General features: G+C 50.7%; 1 protein-coding gene across 5 annotated transcripts in view; it reads right to left on the bottom strand.

Moving 5' to 3' along the window:
* GPR156 (G protein-coupled receptor 156) overlaps positions 1-14,227 on the bottom strand; it is a 54,777-nt gene that overhangs the window by 26,726 nt on the left and 13,824 nt on the right. For 3 of the 5 annotated variants that reach the window (XM_050957651.1, XM_050957660.1, XM_050957670.1), the window contains 3 exons: positions 7,540-7,622; positions 7,046-7,212; positions 53-189 (listed from right to left, as the gene is read on the bottom strand). In XM_050957651.1, coding sequence (XP_050813608.1) covers positions 53-189; positions 7,046-7,150 — 242 coding nt within the window. In that variant the 5' untranslated portion in view covers positions 7,151-7,212; positions 7,540-7,622. Of the gene's footprint in view, positions 1-52; positions 190-7,045; positions 7,213-7,539; positions 7,658-14,227 lie in introns of those variants that run through there. The other 2 variants (XM_050957642.1, XM_050957680.1) reach the window with 2 other exon arrangements.

Genomic DNA, 14,227 nt, shown 5'->3' with positions numbered 1-14,227 from the left:
CTAGTGTGGAAAGTCCATAATGGAGGATGGAACCAAATGGTACATCGCTCACCTGTTCTTCCTGAAGTGAATTGTGAAGACAAGAAAGAAAAGAGCCAATAGGACTCCACCAGTGAGGAAGGTCCACACAACTCCCAGGAGGGCAGCCGAGTAGGTGGGGAAGGTCTTACTGCTGCTGTTGTAGGCCGTCTGAGAGAAGGCAAAAGGGTGGAGACTGTAGGTGTGGAGGGAAATCTTGAGGGTTCCCAGGAGAGAGGTGCCCACCTTGTAAAAAATGCCTCTACAGCTAGCACTGAATTCTGCCCAGCTGCTGCCTGCTCTATTAATACAGACTTGTTTCTGCAAGTCTCTCAGTCTGCCACCTTTCACCATCCACTGAACTTACACACTCAGTTTGTGATTAAATATAGTAATGGAGGGAAATCCCATTCGCATCTGAACTCACCTTTCACGGCAGAATTCCCTTCACCGAGCCCTCCGCATCCACGGCCCAGTGTTAGAACCTGTACAGATGCCTTGGGCCAATGTGACCAATCTTTCATTTTCTCCACTATCTTTCAGAGGAGTCCAAGGTATCTTAGGAGAAGGGCTTCATGTTCCCTTAGCCCCCAGCAACACCACAAAGTATGACACACCATGCCTATTGTGTAGTCAAGTGGGTTGATTTCTTCACGAGCAGAGCTGCCAGCAGGTGCAGAGAAGTTGCCGGGGAAGGTGAATGGTTTACTCACAAACACCCACATACATACCCGGGCTTCATCCCACATCCTGACCAGCCATTCTTAGATGGAGAACAGCTGAAAACCAACCTTGAGGGTTTGGCAGCACTAGTTGGGGCACAAAGGAGGGCTAATCATTGCAAGGAGCAAGTCCATTTCTGATTTCCCAGCATGCAGATACTACACACCTTATCTTCTCTAGTTCCTCAGCAAACTGCTGAGTTAGGAGCCATTGGGGGGGGCAAAAGAGGTGAGTTAGGATCTCAACTCCTTGAGGTTCATACAAGGAACTGATGGGAAGCCACAGAAGATGGCAGAGGATAGCAGTCAGGAGTGCCCATCACATCAGGCCGAGAATGGCAGTGGGAGGGGATCAGATTATAGAGCAGGCCTGCGCAATTTGTAAAGCGGCGAGGGCCACATTACTCCAAACAAAACAGCTGAGGGCCGAAACCCCCCCGGCCCCACGGAAACACCCCCCTCCCCAGGACCTCCCGGCCCAGCAGAAACACCCCGCCCCAGCACCGCCCAGCCCTGCAGAAACAAACCCTCCTTCCCCAGCGCCGCCACACCAAAACAGCTGTGGTTGGGGGTGGGGAGGTGATACTTGATTTTAAATCAACCAGGGGCTCCCAGCTGAAGAGGTGGCTAGGAGCCCCCAGGGTCAAATTAAAGGGCCCGGGGCTCCGGCAGCTGGGGGAACCCGGAGCTTTGCAGGGCTAGGGCAGGGATTTAAAGGGTCCAGAGCTCCTGCTGCTGAGGGGAGCCCGAGCCCTTTAAATCCCAGCCCCAGCCCATCCGCTGGAGCCGCTGCCAGGATTCAAAGGGCTCTGGGCTGCCCGTGGCAGCGGGGAGCCCTACCCCTTTAAATCTCAGCCGCGGCCGGGAATCTCTGCGGGCAGCCCAGAGCCCTTTGAATCCCGGCCGCCGCTGGGATTAAAAGGGCTCTGAGCTCCCTGCCGCTGCGAGCAGCCCAGAGCCCTTTGATTCCTGGCTGCGGCTGAGATTTAAAGGGCTCAAGGCTCCCCGCAGCTGTGGGCAGCCCAGAGCCCTTTGAATCCTGGCCGCGGCTGATATTTAAAGGGCTCTGGGCAGCCCAGAGTCTTTGAATCCCGTCCGTGGCTGGCAGGGCCGGCTTTAGGAAGTGCGGGGCCCAATTTGAACATTTTCGGCAGGGCCCCGGCAGGGATGACTGGAAAAAAAAATGTTAAAAAAAAGCTTTTCATTTCTTAGCAACCGGTTCCATATAAAAAGTTCTGCCACAGTATGTATTTTTTGTACCAATAGGGTTACCATACGTCCGTATTTTCCTCTCAGATGGCGATTTAAGAACCAAAAAGCCTGACATGTCCAAGAAAATACAAATGTGTGTTAACCCTACCTAAAGTTCTTTTTTAAAAAGATGGGTCTGAACTAGAAATGAGCTCCGCCACTCCCTGAGAGTGTGCTAGGGTGCACATGTGTGGGTCTCAGCTGCTCCCTGCCCACCTCATTGAAGCAGGTGTGCAGGATTACTTCCCTTGGAACTGCAGGGCACCAGTGGATATGGGGCTGGCTGGAGGTGGCGGGGGAGGGAGCAGGAGGTAAGGTCTAGCTGCTGGCTAGGCAAGGGGTGTGGGGCAGGCTGGAGACGGAGTGTGGGGTGGCTGGCTGGCTTCAGGCAGGGCCACAGGGGGGGTCGGCATGGGTTGGCAGGGCTAGAGACAAAGGAGTGCGGGACTGGCTGGATTCAGGCAGGGGGGTGCGGCAGGGGTTGGCTGGAGACAGAGAAGGGGGTGCAGGGCTGGCTGGAGACAGGGGTTGGTACAGGACTGGAGGCAAGGCAGGGGGTGTGTGGCTGGCTGGAGACGGGCTGGCTGCGGGCAGCAGGTGCAGGGCTGGCTGCAGACAGCAATTGGTGCAGGCAGGGCAGGAGGTGCGGGGCTGGTGCGCGCAGGGGGTGCAGCAGGGGTTGGCTGCGGGCAGCTGGTGCAGGTACAGGGGTTACAGTCCATCCTGTATGGTGAGTGTCCCCTCCTTCTGCCTCCCCCACCAGGGTAGCAGCAGCAGCAGCCCAGGGCTCAGGGGCTATTTAAAGGGCCTGGGGCTCCCCTGCTTCCACTGCCCCAGCCCTATAATTAGCTGAGGGAGCCCTGGGGAAGTGGTGGGGCTCTGGGGGCTATTTAAAGGACCAGGGCAGCAGAGGCAGCTGGAGACACACACACACCCCGGTACCCCAGGGCTCTGGGGGCTATTTAAAAAGCCCGGGGCTCCCCTGCTTCTACCGCCCCAGCCCTGTAAGTAACCGAGGGAGCCCTGGGGAAGCGATGTGGCTTCAGCGGCTATTTAAAGGACTGGGGCGGCAGAGGCAGCTGGAGCCCCGGCCCTTTAAATACCCCCGGAGCCCCCTGCTACCCCATGGCTCTGGGGGTATTTAAAGGGCCCGGGGCTCCCCTTCTTCTACCGCCCCAGCCCTTTAAATAGCCACAGGAACCCTGGGGAAGTGGTGAAGCTTCGGTGGCTATTTAAAGGGGCGGGGTTGTAGAAGCGATGGGAACCCCAGACTTTTTAAATAGCCCCCAGAGCCCCACAGCCTTACCCCAGGGCTCCAGCAGTGGTGCTCTCATGGCAATTTAAAGGGCCTGGGGCTCCAGCCCCTGCTGGGAGCCCCAGGCCCTTTAAATTGCCCCCTGGGGAAGCTGGGCCACCCCGATACAGCGTACTGGCTTGGGAATGGGGCCCCCCCGATACACCGTCCTGGGGCTTGGGCATGGGGACCTCTTAGGGGCGGGCTGATTCAGGGGAATTTGTTGAATTGGCCTAAAGCTGGCCCTAGCGGCTGAGATTTAGAGGGCTCTCCACGGCTGCGGGCAGCCCACAGCCCTATGAATCCAGCCTGCGGCTGGGATTTAAAGGACTCTGGGCTCCCCGCGGCTGCGGGCAGCCCAGAGCCTTTTGAATCCTGCTGCGGGCTGCACACTGAGCCTCCGCGGGCCGCATGTGGCCCGCGAGCTGTATGTTGTGCAGGTCTGTTATAGAGCTTTTCAAGCAGGGAGAGGGGTGCTACAGGGGGCTGGAGAAGGCAGGAGGGATGAAGAGAGGGGGATGAGTATTGACTGGGTGGGTGCCTAAAAAAACAAAAGCCAAACAAGCCAGTCAGGGTAACTTCTGAGGACACGAGAAGGAGGAGCAGGATTGTGAAGCTTGACTAGCTATGGCCAGATTGTGACTACTGGGCCCTGGTGTGCTTTGGATGGGGAGCAGGGGGCAGGAGGAACTGTGCAGTCAGAAAAGAGGGAAAGGCCCTGACCTCCCTTCCTCTTGCGCCCCAAGGGGCACCAGCTGGAAGCAGTCCCTATGCTCAGGAGATTAGAGGGAGTGCAACTGCACCTGGGCCCTGCATGGGGGGCATAGGGGAAGAGGGAGGCTTCGTAATCTTCCCTCTTGTCTCTTTCCCTAAAGTGCTTTGAATATGAGAAGTGCCAGCCCAGCCCAAAGGACTATTGCTAGTAACTTTTCAGTTAAAAAGCACATAGAAACACTGCTTCTCTCTGGTGGCGTGTGTCCCTTTTCTCCTCTGGTCTATGCCTGAAGCCAGAGGCCACTCTAGACACAGGCAAGCTAGGCAGCTGCCTAGGGTGGCAGATTTCTAAATGAACACTTTGGCTGTGTCTACACCACAGACCTTACAACAGCGCAGTTTTACCACTGCAGCTGTAATGTCTCCCGCGTATCCACTCTATGCCAAAGGGAGAGAGCTCTCCCACCAGCATAATTAAACCACCCCCAACGAGTGGCAATAGCTATGTTAGTGGGAGAGCGTCTCCCGCCCAACATAGCTCTGTCCACACCGGTGCTGTTGTCGGTGAAACACCCCTGACCAACAAAAGTTTTACTGACAAAAGTGTCAGTGTAGACAGAACCTTAGATTAGTTCAGCGGTCGGCAACCTTTCAGAAGTGGTGTGCCGAGTCTTCATTTATTCACTCTAATTTAAGGTTTTGCGTGCCAGTAATACATTTTAACGTTTTTAGGAGGTCTCTTTCTATAAGTCTAGAATATATAACTAAACTATTGTTGTATGTAAAGTAAATAAGGTTTTTAAAATGTTTAAGAGGCTTTATTTAAAATTAAATAAAATGCAGAGCCCCCCGGACCAGTGGCCAGGCCCCGGGCAGTGTGAGTGCCACTGAAAATCAGCTCGTGTGCTGCCTTCGTCACCGATGCCACAGGTTGCCTACCCCTGGATTAGTTCATGGCAAGCTGGCATGTGAATCTACCCCACACAGACTAACTGTCCATGCGGACCCTGCAGACGCACGTTAACAGTTTCTTAATACACTTTGATCTACTCTTTGAAACAGGACTAGATCAAAGTGCATTAACGAACTGTTAATGTGGATCAGCAGGATGTGCAGCATCTGGGTGCATTAACATCTGCACAGAGGCCTTGGCATGGAGCGCACGGCTGGAGGGCCCAGCTCAGCAGCAGCTCACAGCCAGGCCCAGCTGCTGCTGATCTCTCCCCAGGCAAACTCAAGGATGAGGGGCCCTCCAGGGCAGGAGGCAACCAGGTATGTGACACCCCATGTCCTCCATCTGTCCCCTGCCCCTCCCCCCATACTACCCACTCCCCAGCTGTCCCCTACTTCACCTCATGTCCTAACCCCCGGTCCTAGCCTTCCTGGCCCCATCTCTCCCCCTGTCCTGGCCCAGCTACCCCCCAAGGTTCTGCCCCCTCACCTACCTCTCACCTCATCTGCCCCCTGACACCTTGGTGTCTGCCCCCTCAGTCATTCCCCTCCCACTGGATCCTGTCCCACTGTATCCTGCTGCCGTCCAAGCCACTAGCCCCATTCCCCAGCATCCTGCCACATCTGCCCCGTGTCCTATCCCCCGTGCTATCTGCCCCATGATCTACTCGCTGCCCCTAGTCCCCCCATCTTCCCTTTATGTCCTACTCCTCTAGCCCTTTTCCCCCCTAGTATGTCCTGAACCCCATCCCATCTGTCTCATGTCCTGGCCCCCATCCCCACTCTTTGTCCAGACTCCAATCCCCCTGTATTATCCCCCATGGCTCCACTCATGGATTGCATAGCCACCCTCCCCACCAGCCTCATGTCAGGGACTTCCCCCCATCCTGGTGCAGCTGCCCCTGCACTTTGGATTGACACCCAGAGGGGTACACTCGAGATGGGGGTGGAAGAGCCCAATGAGGAGGGGGAACAGATGGAATGCTAAGCCGCGAGTGCTCTTGGAGCTAGATCCCTAATGAGGGGTGGGGCTGGGCAGGGCTGCTGGCTCTTAGGGCTGGCGGATCCCAGTGGGGGCCCTTCCAGGGCAGCCTGTTTATGGAGGAGCTTGCTGCTATAAGGGAGTGGAGGGGAGGTGGACATAGTGATGTTCTGCCTAGGACAGCAAATTGCCTTGAGCAGCCCCTGCCTGAAGCATAGTTGCAAACTCTATCTCAGGAACCACCTGGGGAAGCCAAGCATTCCTACACATAGGACATTCCTCTCCTCCACACACACACACCAAAAACAATCACTGTTCTGTTGGAGGTCACAGGGCTCTGAACTCTGGGGAAGCATTTCAGCAGCAAGTGAGTGGAGTATAACTCATGGCCCAGACAGGGGAATATTAGTTGTAATAAAGCAGCCAGAGCTAGGGGAGCCAAAGAGCTTTAATCTTCTAATTAAAGGTCAGCGTGGAGGCTAGCATGGGATTCAGTAGAAGGCCAAGCAGCATTCATGCCCAGCTGGGCCCATGCAAATGCTGACAGGCACAAAGACAGCAGCCCCAGACTGGAAACAGTGGCTTACATTCTTCTTCCAAAATTATATCAAAATAGACTTAGCCAACTAAGATCATTCCTGGGTCATCCCCAAGAGCTCAATGACATACGGGGCGGGGGAGAGGAGGTCCCATCTATTATGGATGGTGGCTTTTAATTAAATCCCTCTTTATTAATATTTGAAAGGCACTTTGAAGTTCCAGGGAAGGTAGGAGGTCAAGGGGACGGAAGGTCATTTCAGTTCCACTCTCACATTAGCTCACTGGGAAAGATTCTTTCAAATTCCTTGGCTATTTCCCCAGGCTGTCTCCTTAAACTCTACCTGCCAGGCTTTTACCCAGACAAGTTTTAAAGACCGCAAGTATTGGGGTGTCCTTCCTTCCCTTGGCAGACTGCTCGACAAGCCAAGTGTTCTCACTCCCAGTGGGGAGAAGTTTCCCCTAGAAAGTTTTCTAGTGTGCTCCTCCTCCCTAGAGGCCTCCCTCAAACTCATTCCTCTGCGTAGAACCTAGCATTCAAGGTCAGAGTAGCCCAGTCCCCATCTTGGTACGTACAATCGTTATCGTGCAGAGATCCTGCAGGGTCCTCTGCCTCTGCACCTGGCTGTTCCAACTGGAGTACCTGTCACACAGGTCAGAGCAGTTGAATCCAGGCTCCATAGCACATCCTTAGTCTTCATTCAGCCATATTTTCTGGGCAGCAGGGAAGATGGTGGTCAGTCCTGTAGTGGAGGGAAAGCCAACACTGGGCCAAGTTCCTCCAGCAGTTCACATTTTCCAGTGACAATAACAACCGTGAAATTCATCTCATTTTCCCCCATGTCTCAGGTGTGCCAGGGGGCTTGCAGCCAGTGACACGTTTACGCTCAGTCACAGTTGTGTGGTGGCAACCATTTAACAGGCATTCTCTGTCACAGCAGGAACCCATACTGCACGAGTGCAAACCTCCACCTCCACACACCCAGTCAAGGCAGTGTCTTGTTGGCTGTCCACACAGGTCTGAATAAATCAGCTGTATTGATCCTCTTCAAATAACATGACAATCTTACTGTTTCATCACCAGGTGGCAGCCTCCTCCACTGTTGTATGGATCCGGCCCCAGCTTCTCCTCACTCCGCAATGAAGATAGCACCTGCGGGCCATAGAGAAGGAAGGTTGCCATTAACCCTGTAACCAAAAAGAACAGCAATTATTACAGACGCTGGTTATCTGAGATGGCACATGGAGTAAAATATACCATCTCTAGGGTCCATATGGTTTAAATGATTAATATATTTAACATTTATATCACAGTAGTGCCCAGAGGCCCTGACCAGGATTGGGGCCCCCTTTATGTTGAGTACTGCACAAGCTCATGCCAAGACACAGCCCCAAAGGACTGATTGTCTAGAAGTTATTAAATCATTTGTAGCCGTGAGTATTTCCGAGCAAGGTGGAAGTGGGAAATTTAGCAGGGCTGCAGAACTTTAGAAGGCTGTCCACATGGGCGGTGAGGTGGGTATCGTAGGTAGGGGAGGCTGGGCCTCCCCAAACAGCCTAGTGTGGCCCCACCCACACACCAGGCCCCATCCTGCAGTTCTCAGCGCTCCGCCCTGACTGGCCCAGGCTGGCTGGCCTGCCTCCCGCAGGGACTGGGGATGGCTGGTGGTGGGGCAGTGCTGGGGCTCAGACAGCACCACCTGGTGCTCTGGGGCTGGCTCCACAGGAGCACGCACTGCTCAGACCTCTAGGGTTGGGGGTGCTGCGGCTGTGCCACTCGGAGCACTTGCAAGAGGGGAATCCCCTGGAGGATTTCACTCTGGCGCAGAAGGAAGGAAAGAACCGAGTCATGGAGTTGAAGGCCAGAAGCGACTATTAGGTCATCTGGGCTGACATCCAGTATATAGCAGGCCACCAGTGCCACCCAGCACCTACCACTAAACCCAACAATGGAAATGAGACCAAAGAAAATAAGATCCATAGGAGACTAGACTATTATGGGCTCCAGGCAGAGAATAGGAGGGACCAAGGTGCACCAGTGCTCGATGCCCCTGAAATAGCAGGAAATGATTAAGTCAGATATATTCAGATAATTCCGGCAAGTGCCCCACACCCACACAATGCAGAGGAAGGTGAAACCCCCCAAAGGTCACTGCTAGTCTGATCTGGGGGGAAAATTCCTTCCTGACCCCACATACGGCAATCAGTTAGACCCTGAGCACGTGAGCAAGAACCAGCCAGCCAAGCATGAGCTTGAGAATAGAAAGAGAGAATACTCGGTTCCATCTCAGAGCCCTGGCCGCCCTGCCCAGTGTCCCATCTCCAGCCATCATCATCCCTGATCCTTCTGGGGAAGAATATATTTAAAAACTCCACCCTCAGAATATATTGGGGAAAAACAACCGCCTGCCAGCAGCCAGCTGAATCCCTGAAGCATGACACTTAGGACACAGGCCATAAAGCAGAAGAGAACTAGTCCCCCCACACCATCACAAGCAACCCGGGCATACAACTGCTCTCACAAATTTGCCCGGCTCTCATTTTTGTCATTTGCTCTCACAACTCCACCCCTCTGTTAGAAACCTTTAAATTTCAGGTCTAAATTTGTTCATGGCCAGCATATACCCATGTTTTTGGTACCAACATTGTCGGTTAGCTTAAATAGCACCTCACCCTCCATGGTATTTACATCTCATGTATCTATAGAACACAATCATATCCCCTCTTAGGCTTCTTTTGCTAGTCTAAACAAGCCAAACTCTTCCAGTCTCCTCTCATAAGAAAAGCCCTCCTTTCCCCTGACTACCCTAATAGCTCTTCTCTGCATCTGTTCCAATTTAAATTCAAACATGGGTGACTGGAATTGTGTACAGTATTCCAAATGAGGTCTTCCCACTGGCTTGAACAAGCACACCAGAGAGAACCCTTCTGCAGAGGCTCATCCCTGCTCAGATTCAGAGGTTTGGGGGTGCCACGCTGACCCTGTCACATGACTCTTCTTGCTCCCATGCAGAAGAGGGGGCCCTCCAGTGAGAGTACCCTTCAGTTTCCATGTGCATGGCTACAATCTCTGCAGCATCATGAACTGACTGCTTTCAGCCATGATCTCATTATTTAGCAGCAGAAGAATTCCAGTGCAAATCTATACTGGATCCCTCCGTGCAGGCTGCAGCTGACTTCTTGGGGATTCAGCTCATTTCAGCAAATAACAAGATCATTAAATGAAGGACGAACACAAGCAGCAACACAATCACCTGAAATTTAATGCAATTTAAGTATGGTCTTAAGTGCTTTGTTTAACAAGGAAGAGATTACTTGTATGTTTAAATTAAACTTAATTTCAGTCTGGAAATAAGGCGTAAAATTTAGCAGAGACTTAATTAGCCACTGGAACAATTACCCAGGGTTGTGGTGGATTCTCCATCACTGCTAATTTTTAAATCGAGATTGGATGTTTTACTAAAGGATCTGCTCCGAGAATTATTTGGGGGAAGGTTCTATGGCCTGTGCTATACAGGAGATCAGATTAGATGATCACAATGCTCCCTTCTGGCTTTGGAATCTATGGACCTATGAATATGCTTAAGTGTTTTTCTGAATGGGGGTCTGAGTGACAGTTTAGCTATTGACACTGGACCAGTCTATTTATTAAGTAGGATTAAAAGTCTAACATCTCTCCATTTTTTTTCCTCTCGCAGCGCTCTGGCTGCTGGGTATTATATCATGTCACTCTGCAATGGTTCTCCTCATCACCTTAGTTTCTATTTTCTCTTTGATTCTTTGTTGTGGGGTTTTAACAGCCCTCATTACCATTTTAGACATGAGGTCACACTTCTGTTCAAGCATCCTTATTCAATTAGCATGGGCAACATTTTTAATTGGCTTCCGCTACACAACCAGAAGTGAGTCCAGTGTAGTTAGCAGTTGTAGAAGAGGGACAGAAGGGCGGTAGATCACTATTTATTTGCTCCTAACAATAAATTAGGTGAGTGCAACATTCAGGGTATGGCTACACTTGACATTTCAAAGCGCTGCCGCGGCAGCACTTTGAAGTGTGACTTTTCTCCTAGTTGCTGTTTAACAGCTACGTATCTTCACGACTGTAGCCTAAATGCAAATCAGGTACATTGGCATTTAGATGGCCTTTCCTTCATGACTGCTTTGTTTTCTCCACTGTATTGCTAGCTTCCCTGAGATAAAAATTAATTCCCTTTGATCAGAAATATGGCCAGATTCTGAGATCCTTCCTCAGGCAAAACTCTTACGGACTTCAATGTGTAAGGAAGAACTGGGTGAAAACTGAAAAAGGGTCTCATGATTTGACTTACAACTATTAAATTTTATTTTAGATGATATTTCACATTTGGGGACAAAATATATCTTCAAGTCAGCAGCACTGCTATGGGTACCCGCATGGCCCCACAGTATGCCAACATCTTTATGGCTGACTTTGAACAACGCTTCCTTAGCTCTCATTCCCTAACACCCCTGCTCTACTTGCGCTACACTGATGACATCTTCATCATCTGGACTCATGGAAAAGAAGCCCTCGAGGAATTCCACTGGGATTTTAACAATTTCCATCCCACTATCAACCTCAGCCTAGACCAATCCACACAAGCGGTCCATTTCCTAGACACTACTGTGCTAATAAGCGATGGTCACATAAACACCATCCTATACTGGAAACCCACTGACCGCTATACTTACCTACATGCCTCCAGCTTCCATCCAGGACACACCACATGATCCATTGTCTACAGCCAAGCTCTAAGGTACAACTGTATTTGCTCCAATCCCTCAGACAGAGATAAACACCTACAAGGTCTCTATCAAGCATTCTTAAAACTATAATACCCACCTGCTGAAGTGAAAAAACAGATTGACAGAGCCAGAAGAGTACCCAGAAGCCACCTACTACAAGACAGGCCCAACAAAGAAAATAACAGAACACCACTAGCCATCACCCACAGCCCTCAACTAAAACCTCTCCAGTGCAACATCAAAGATCTACAACCTATCCTTAAAGATGATCCCTCACTCTCACAGATCTTGGGAGACAGGCCAGTCTTCGCTTATAGACAGCCTCCCAACCGCACACCATACAACATAAACACTAACCCAGGAACCTATCCTTGCAACAAAGCCCGATGCCAGCTCTGTCCACATATCTATTCAAGTGACACCATTATAGGACCAAATCACATCAGCTGCACCATCAAGGGCTCGTTCACCTGCACATCTACCAATGTGATATATGCCATTATGCGCTAGAAATGCCCCTCTGCCATGTACATTGGCCAAAGCAGACAGTCTCTGTGCAAAAGAATAAATGGACACAAATCTGACATCAGAAATCATAACATTCAAAAACCAGTGGGAGAACATTCAACCTCTCTAACCACTCAGTGACAGACTTGAAGGTGGCAATTTTGCAACAAGAAAACTTCAAAAACAGACTCCAAAGAGAGACTGCTGAACACGAATTAATATGCAAATTAGATACAATTAACTCAGGCCTAAACAGAAACTGGGAATGGTTGGCTCATTACACTAATTGAATCTATTTCCCTATGTTAAGTTCTCTTCACACCTTTATGGGTCATCTTAATTATCACTTCAAAAGTTTTTTTTCTCCTGCTGATGATAGCTCATCTCAATTGATTAGACTTTTCCTGTTGGTATGCATACTTCCACCTTTTCATGTTCTCTGTATGCATAAATATCTACTGTCCGTGTGTTCCATTCTATGCATCCGAAGAAGTGAGCTGTAGCTCACGAAAGCTCATGCTGAAATAAATTTGTTAGTGTCTAAGGTGCCACAAGTACTCCTGTTCTTTTTGTGGATACAGACTAACATGGCTGCTACTCTGAAAGGCTCATATTGCCACAGAACGTAAGGGCAGGTTCTCCGCTAGTGTAATTTGTGTAGATTCTGATTTACATCATCTGAGAATGTGGCCCCCAGTAAGTTAAAACATCTCCACAGGATTATCTGTATTTGTGAAGTATCCATTCCAGCATGGAACTGAGCCCCACACCTCTGCATCCAAAAAGCAGGAGGGCTACCTCTTTAGTGAAAAGAGAAGCAACTGTTTCAGTAGTTGTCCTATATGAGCCTATTACTAAAAGGTTTATGCAAAAAAATTGTACATGTGTGTAACAAGGTACCCACAGTGTCCCTCCAGATTCAGCCCCTTGGCCCCTCTCCTCCGTGAATCAGGGACACTTCAGTCTGGTGCAACACCCATGTTCTTTATTTGTGATCAGTTCCCAACCATATACAGGCTTTACAATTGCTTGGCCTACCACAGGACTGTATTTTTTTTCCTTCTGAGATATCCCAATCCAAATACCAACACAATTCTGCTCTTTCAAGAATCCAGCTGTGGTGTGGCAGGCCAGGTGACAGCTTATGCCAAGAGCCCCAGGTCTCAACTGAACGCTGACCAATACATAGCTGGAAGCCATCTGGCTCACCTGTGTTAGTATTGTTAAAAAAGGTATTAGAATTCTAAGAAAGTGTTAAGTTTTTATGAAATGTGTGTGAGTTGCTGCAAGCATTATAACATCTGTATCCCATGGTATAAGCTCATGGGCACCCCTTCCGCCCGAGGCCCCTGCCCAGCACCCCCAGTCTACCCCCTCTCCCTGTGGCCACTGGCACTGTCCCAGGCTAGTATCCCCAGCCCCTCTCCACACACACACTCCGGAGCGCCAGGCAGGGCGGCCCTAGCCCCACCGGCCCCTGAGTACCAAACAGCACAGCCCCAGACCCCTGGTCCCAGAGTGCTGGACAGCATGGCCTCAGCCTCCCCAGGCCGCGCCACCCAGCCTGACCCCCAGCAGGCCAGCTCCCTCACCCCTGAAGTCTCCCCCCAGATGGGCAGGCAGCATGGCCCCAGCGCCGGGAAGATGGGTGGCGTAGCCTGGCCCCCAACCTTCCTGCCCCAGCCTCTGGCACAAAGGGAACAGCCTTATAGCAGGCAGGATGGGGGTTGGGAGTGGAGCATGGGTGGGAACACATCAGGCTGTTTGGAAAGGCAGAGACTTCCCATACCTACGACACCCGCCACCCATGTATAAGGTAATATGTAAGCGGTTTGCTCCGTAACTGTAAATCACTAGACAGGAGAGAAGCATTAGCAAGTGTGAAATACCAGTTTCCAACAGGAGATGTTATCTTCTGCCCAACCAAGGGAGGCCCATCAGTACCAGACGAACCATTGTGAAACTTCAGAGGACAAAAGACTTTGCTGATCACCCCCACCACCCCAGGAACAGGAGCTGTGCAAGTAAATTGCTCCCAACAGCTGAACTGGCAACTCAAAGCAGAAGAGGGGAAGGAATAAAAAGTTCTGACAAGGAGGAAGTGTATCTTTTATGCTGCTTCAAATTTGAGAGGCAAGGATTACTAAACATAAGCAAAAGATCCCCAGTGCTTGGCCTGGGTTAGCCCTAAAGGACATAGAGAACTTGCTTATTATAGAATCTTCTATTATTTTTTGAAATTTAAGATTGGAACTCATTTGTGTGTATCTATGTTTCCCACCTTTAATCTTGTAAATAACTCTCGTTTCCTTTTCCAATATAATAAATCTTCAGAAGTTATAGGATCCACTACAAGCATTGTCTTTGGGGAGAGATCTAAGGCGCAACTGACCTGGGGTAAGTGACTAGTCCTTTGGGACAGGGAGTAACTTGAATACTGTTGTGATTTTTAGGTGTAAGGGGCTGTCTATCACAATGGCAAGCTTA

This window comes from Gopherus flavomarginatus, chromosome 1, assembly GCF_025201925.1.
Source record: "Gopherus flavomarginatus isolate rGopFla2 chromosome 1, rGopFla2.mat.asm, whole genome shotgun sequence".
Lineage (NCBI taxonomy): Eukaryota > Metazoa > Chordata > Testudines > Testudinidae > Gopherus > Gopherus flavomarginatus.
Note: the sequence above shows the minus strand (reverse complement) of the source record. Positions and strands in the feature narration are given on the sequence as shown.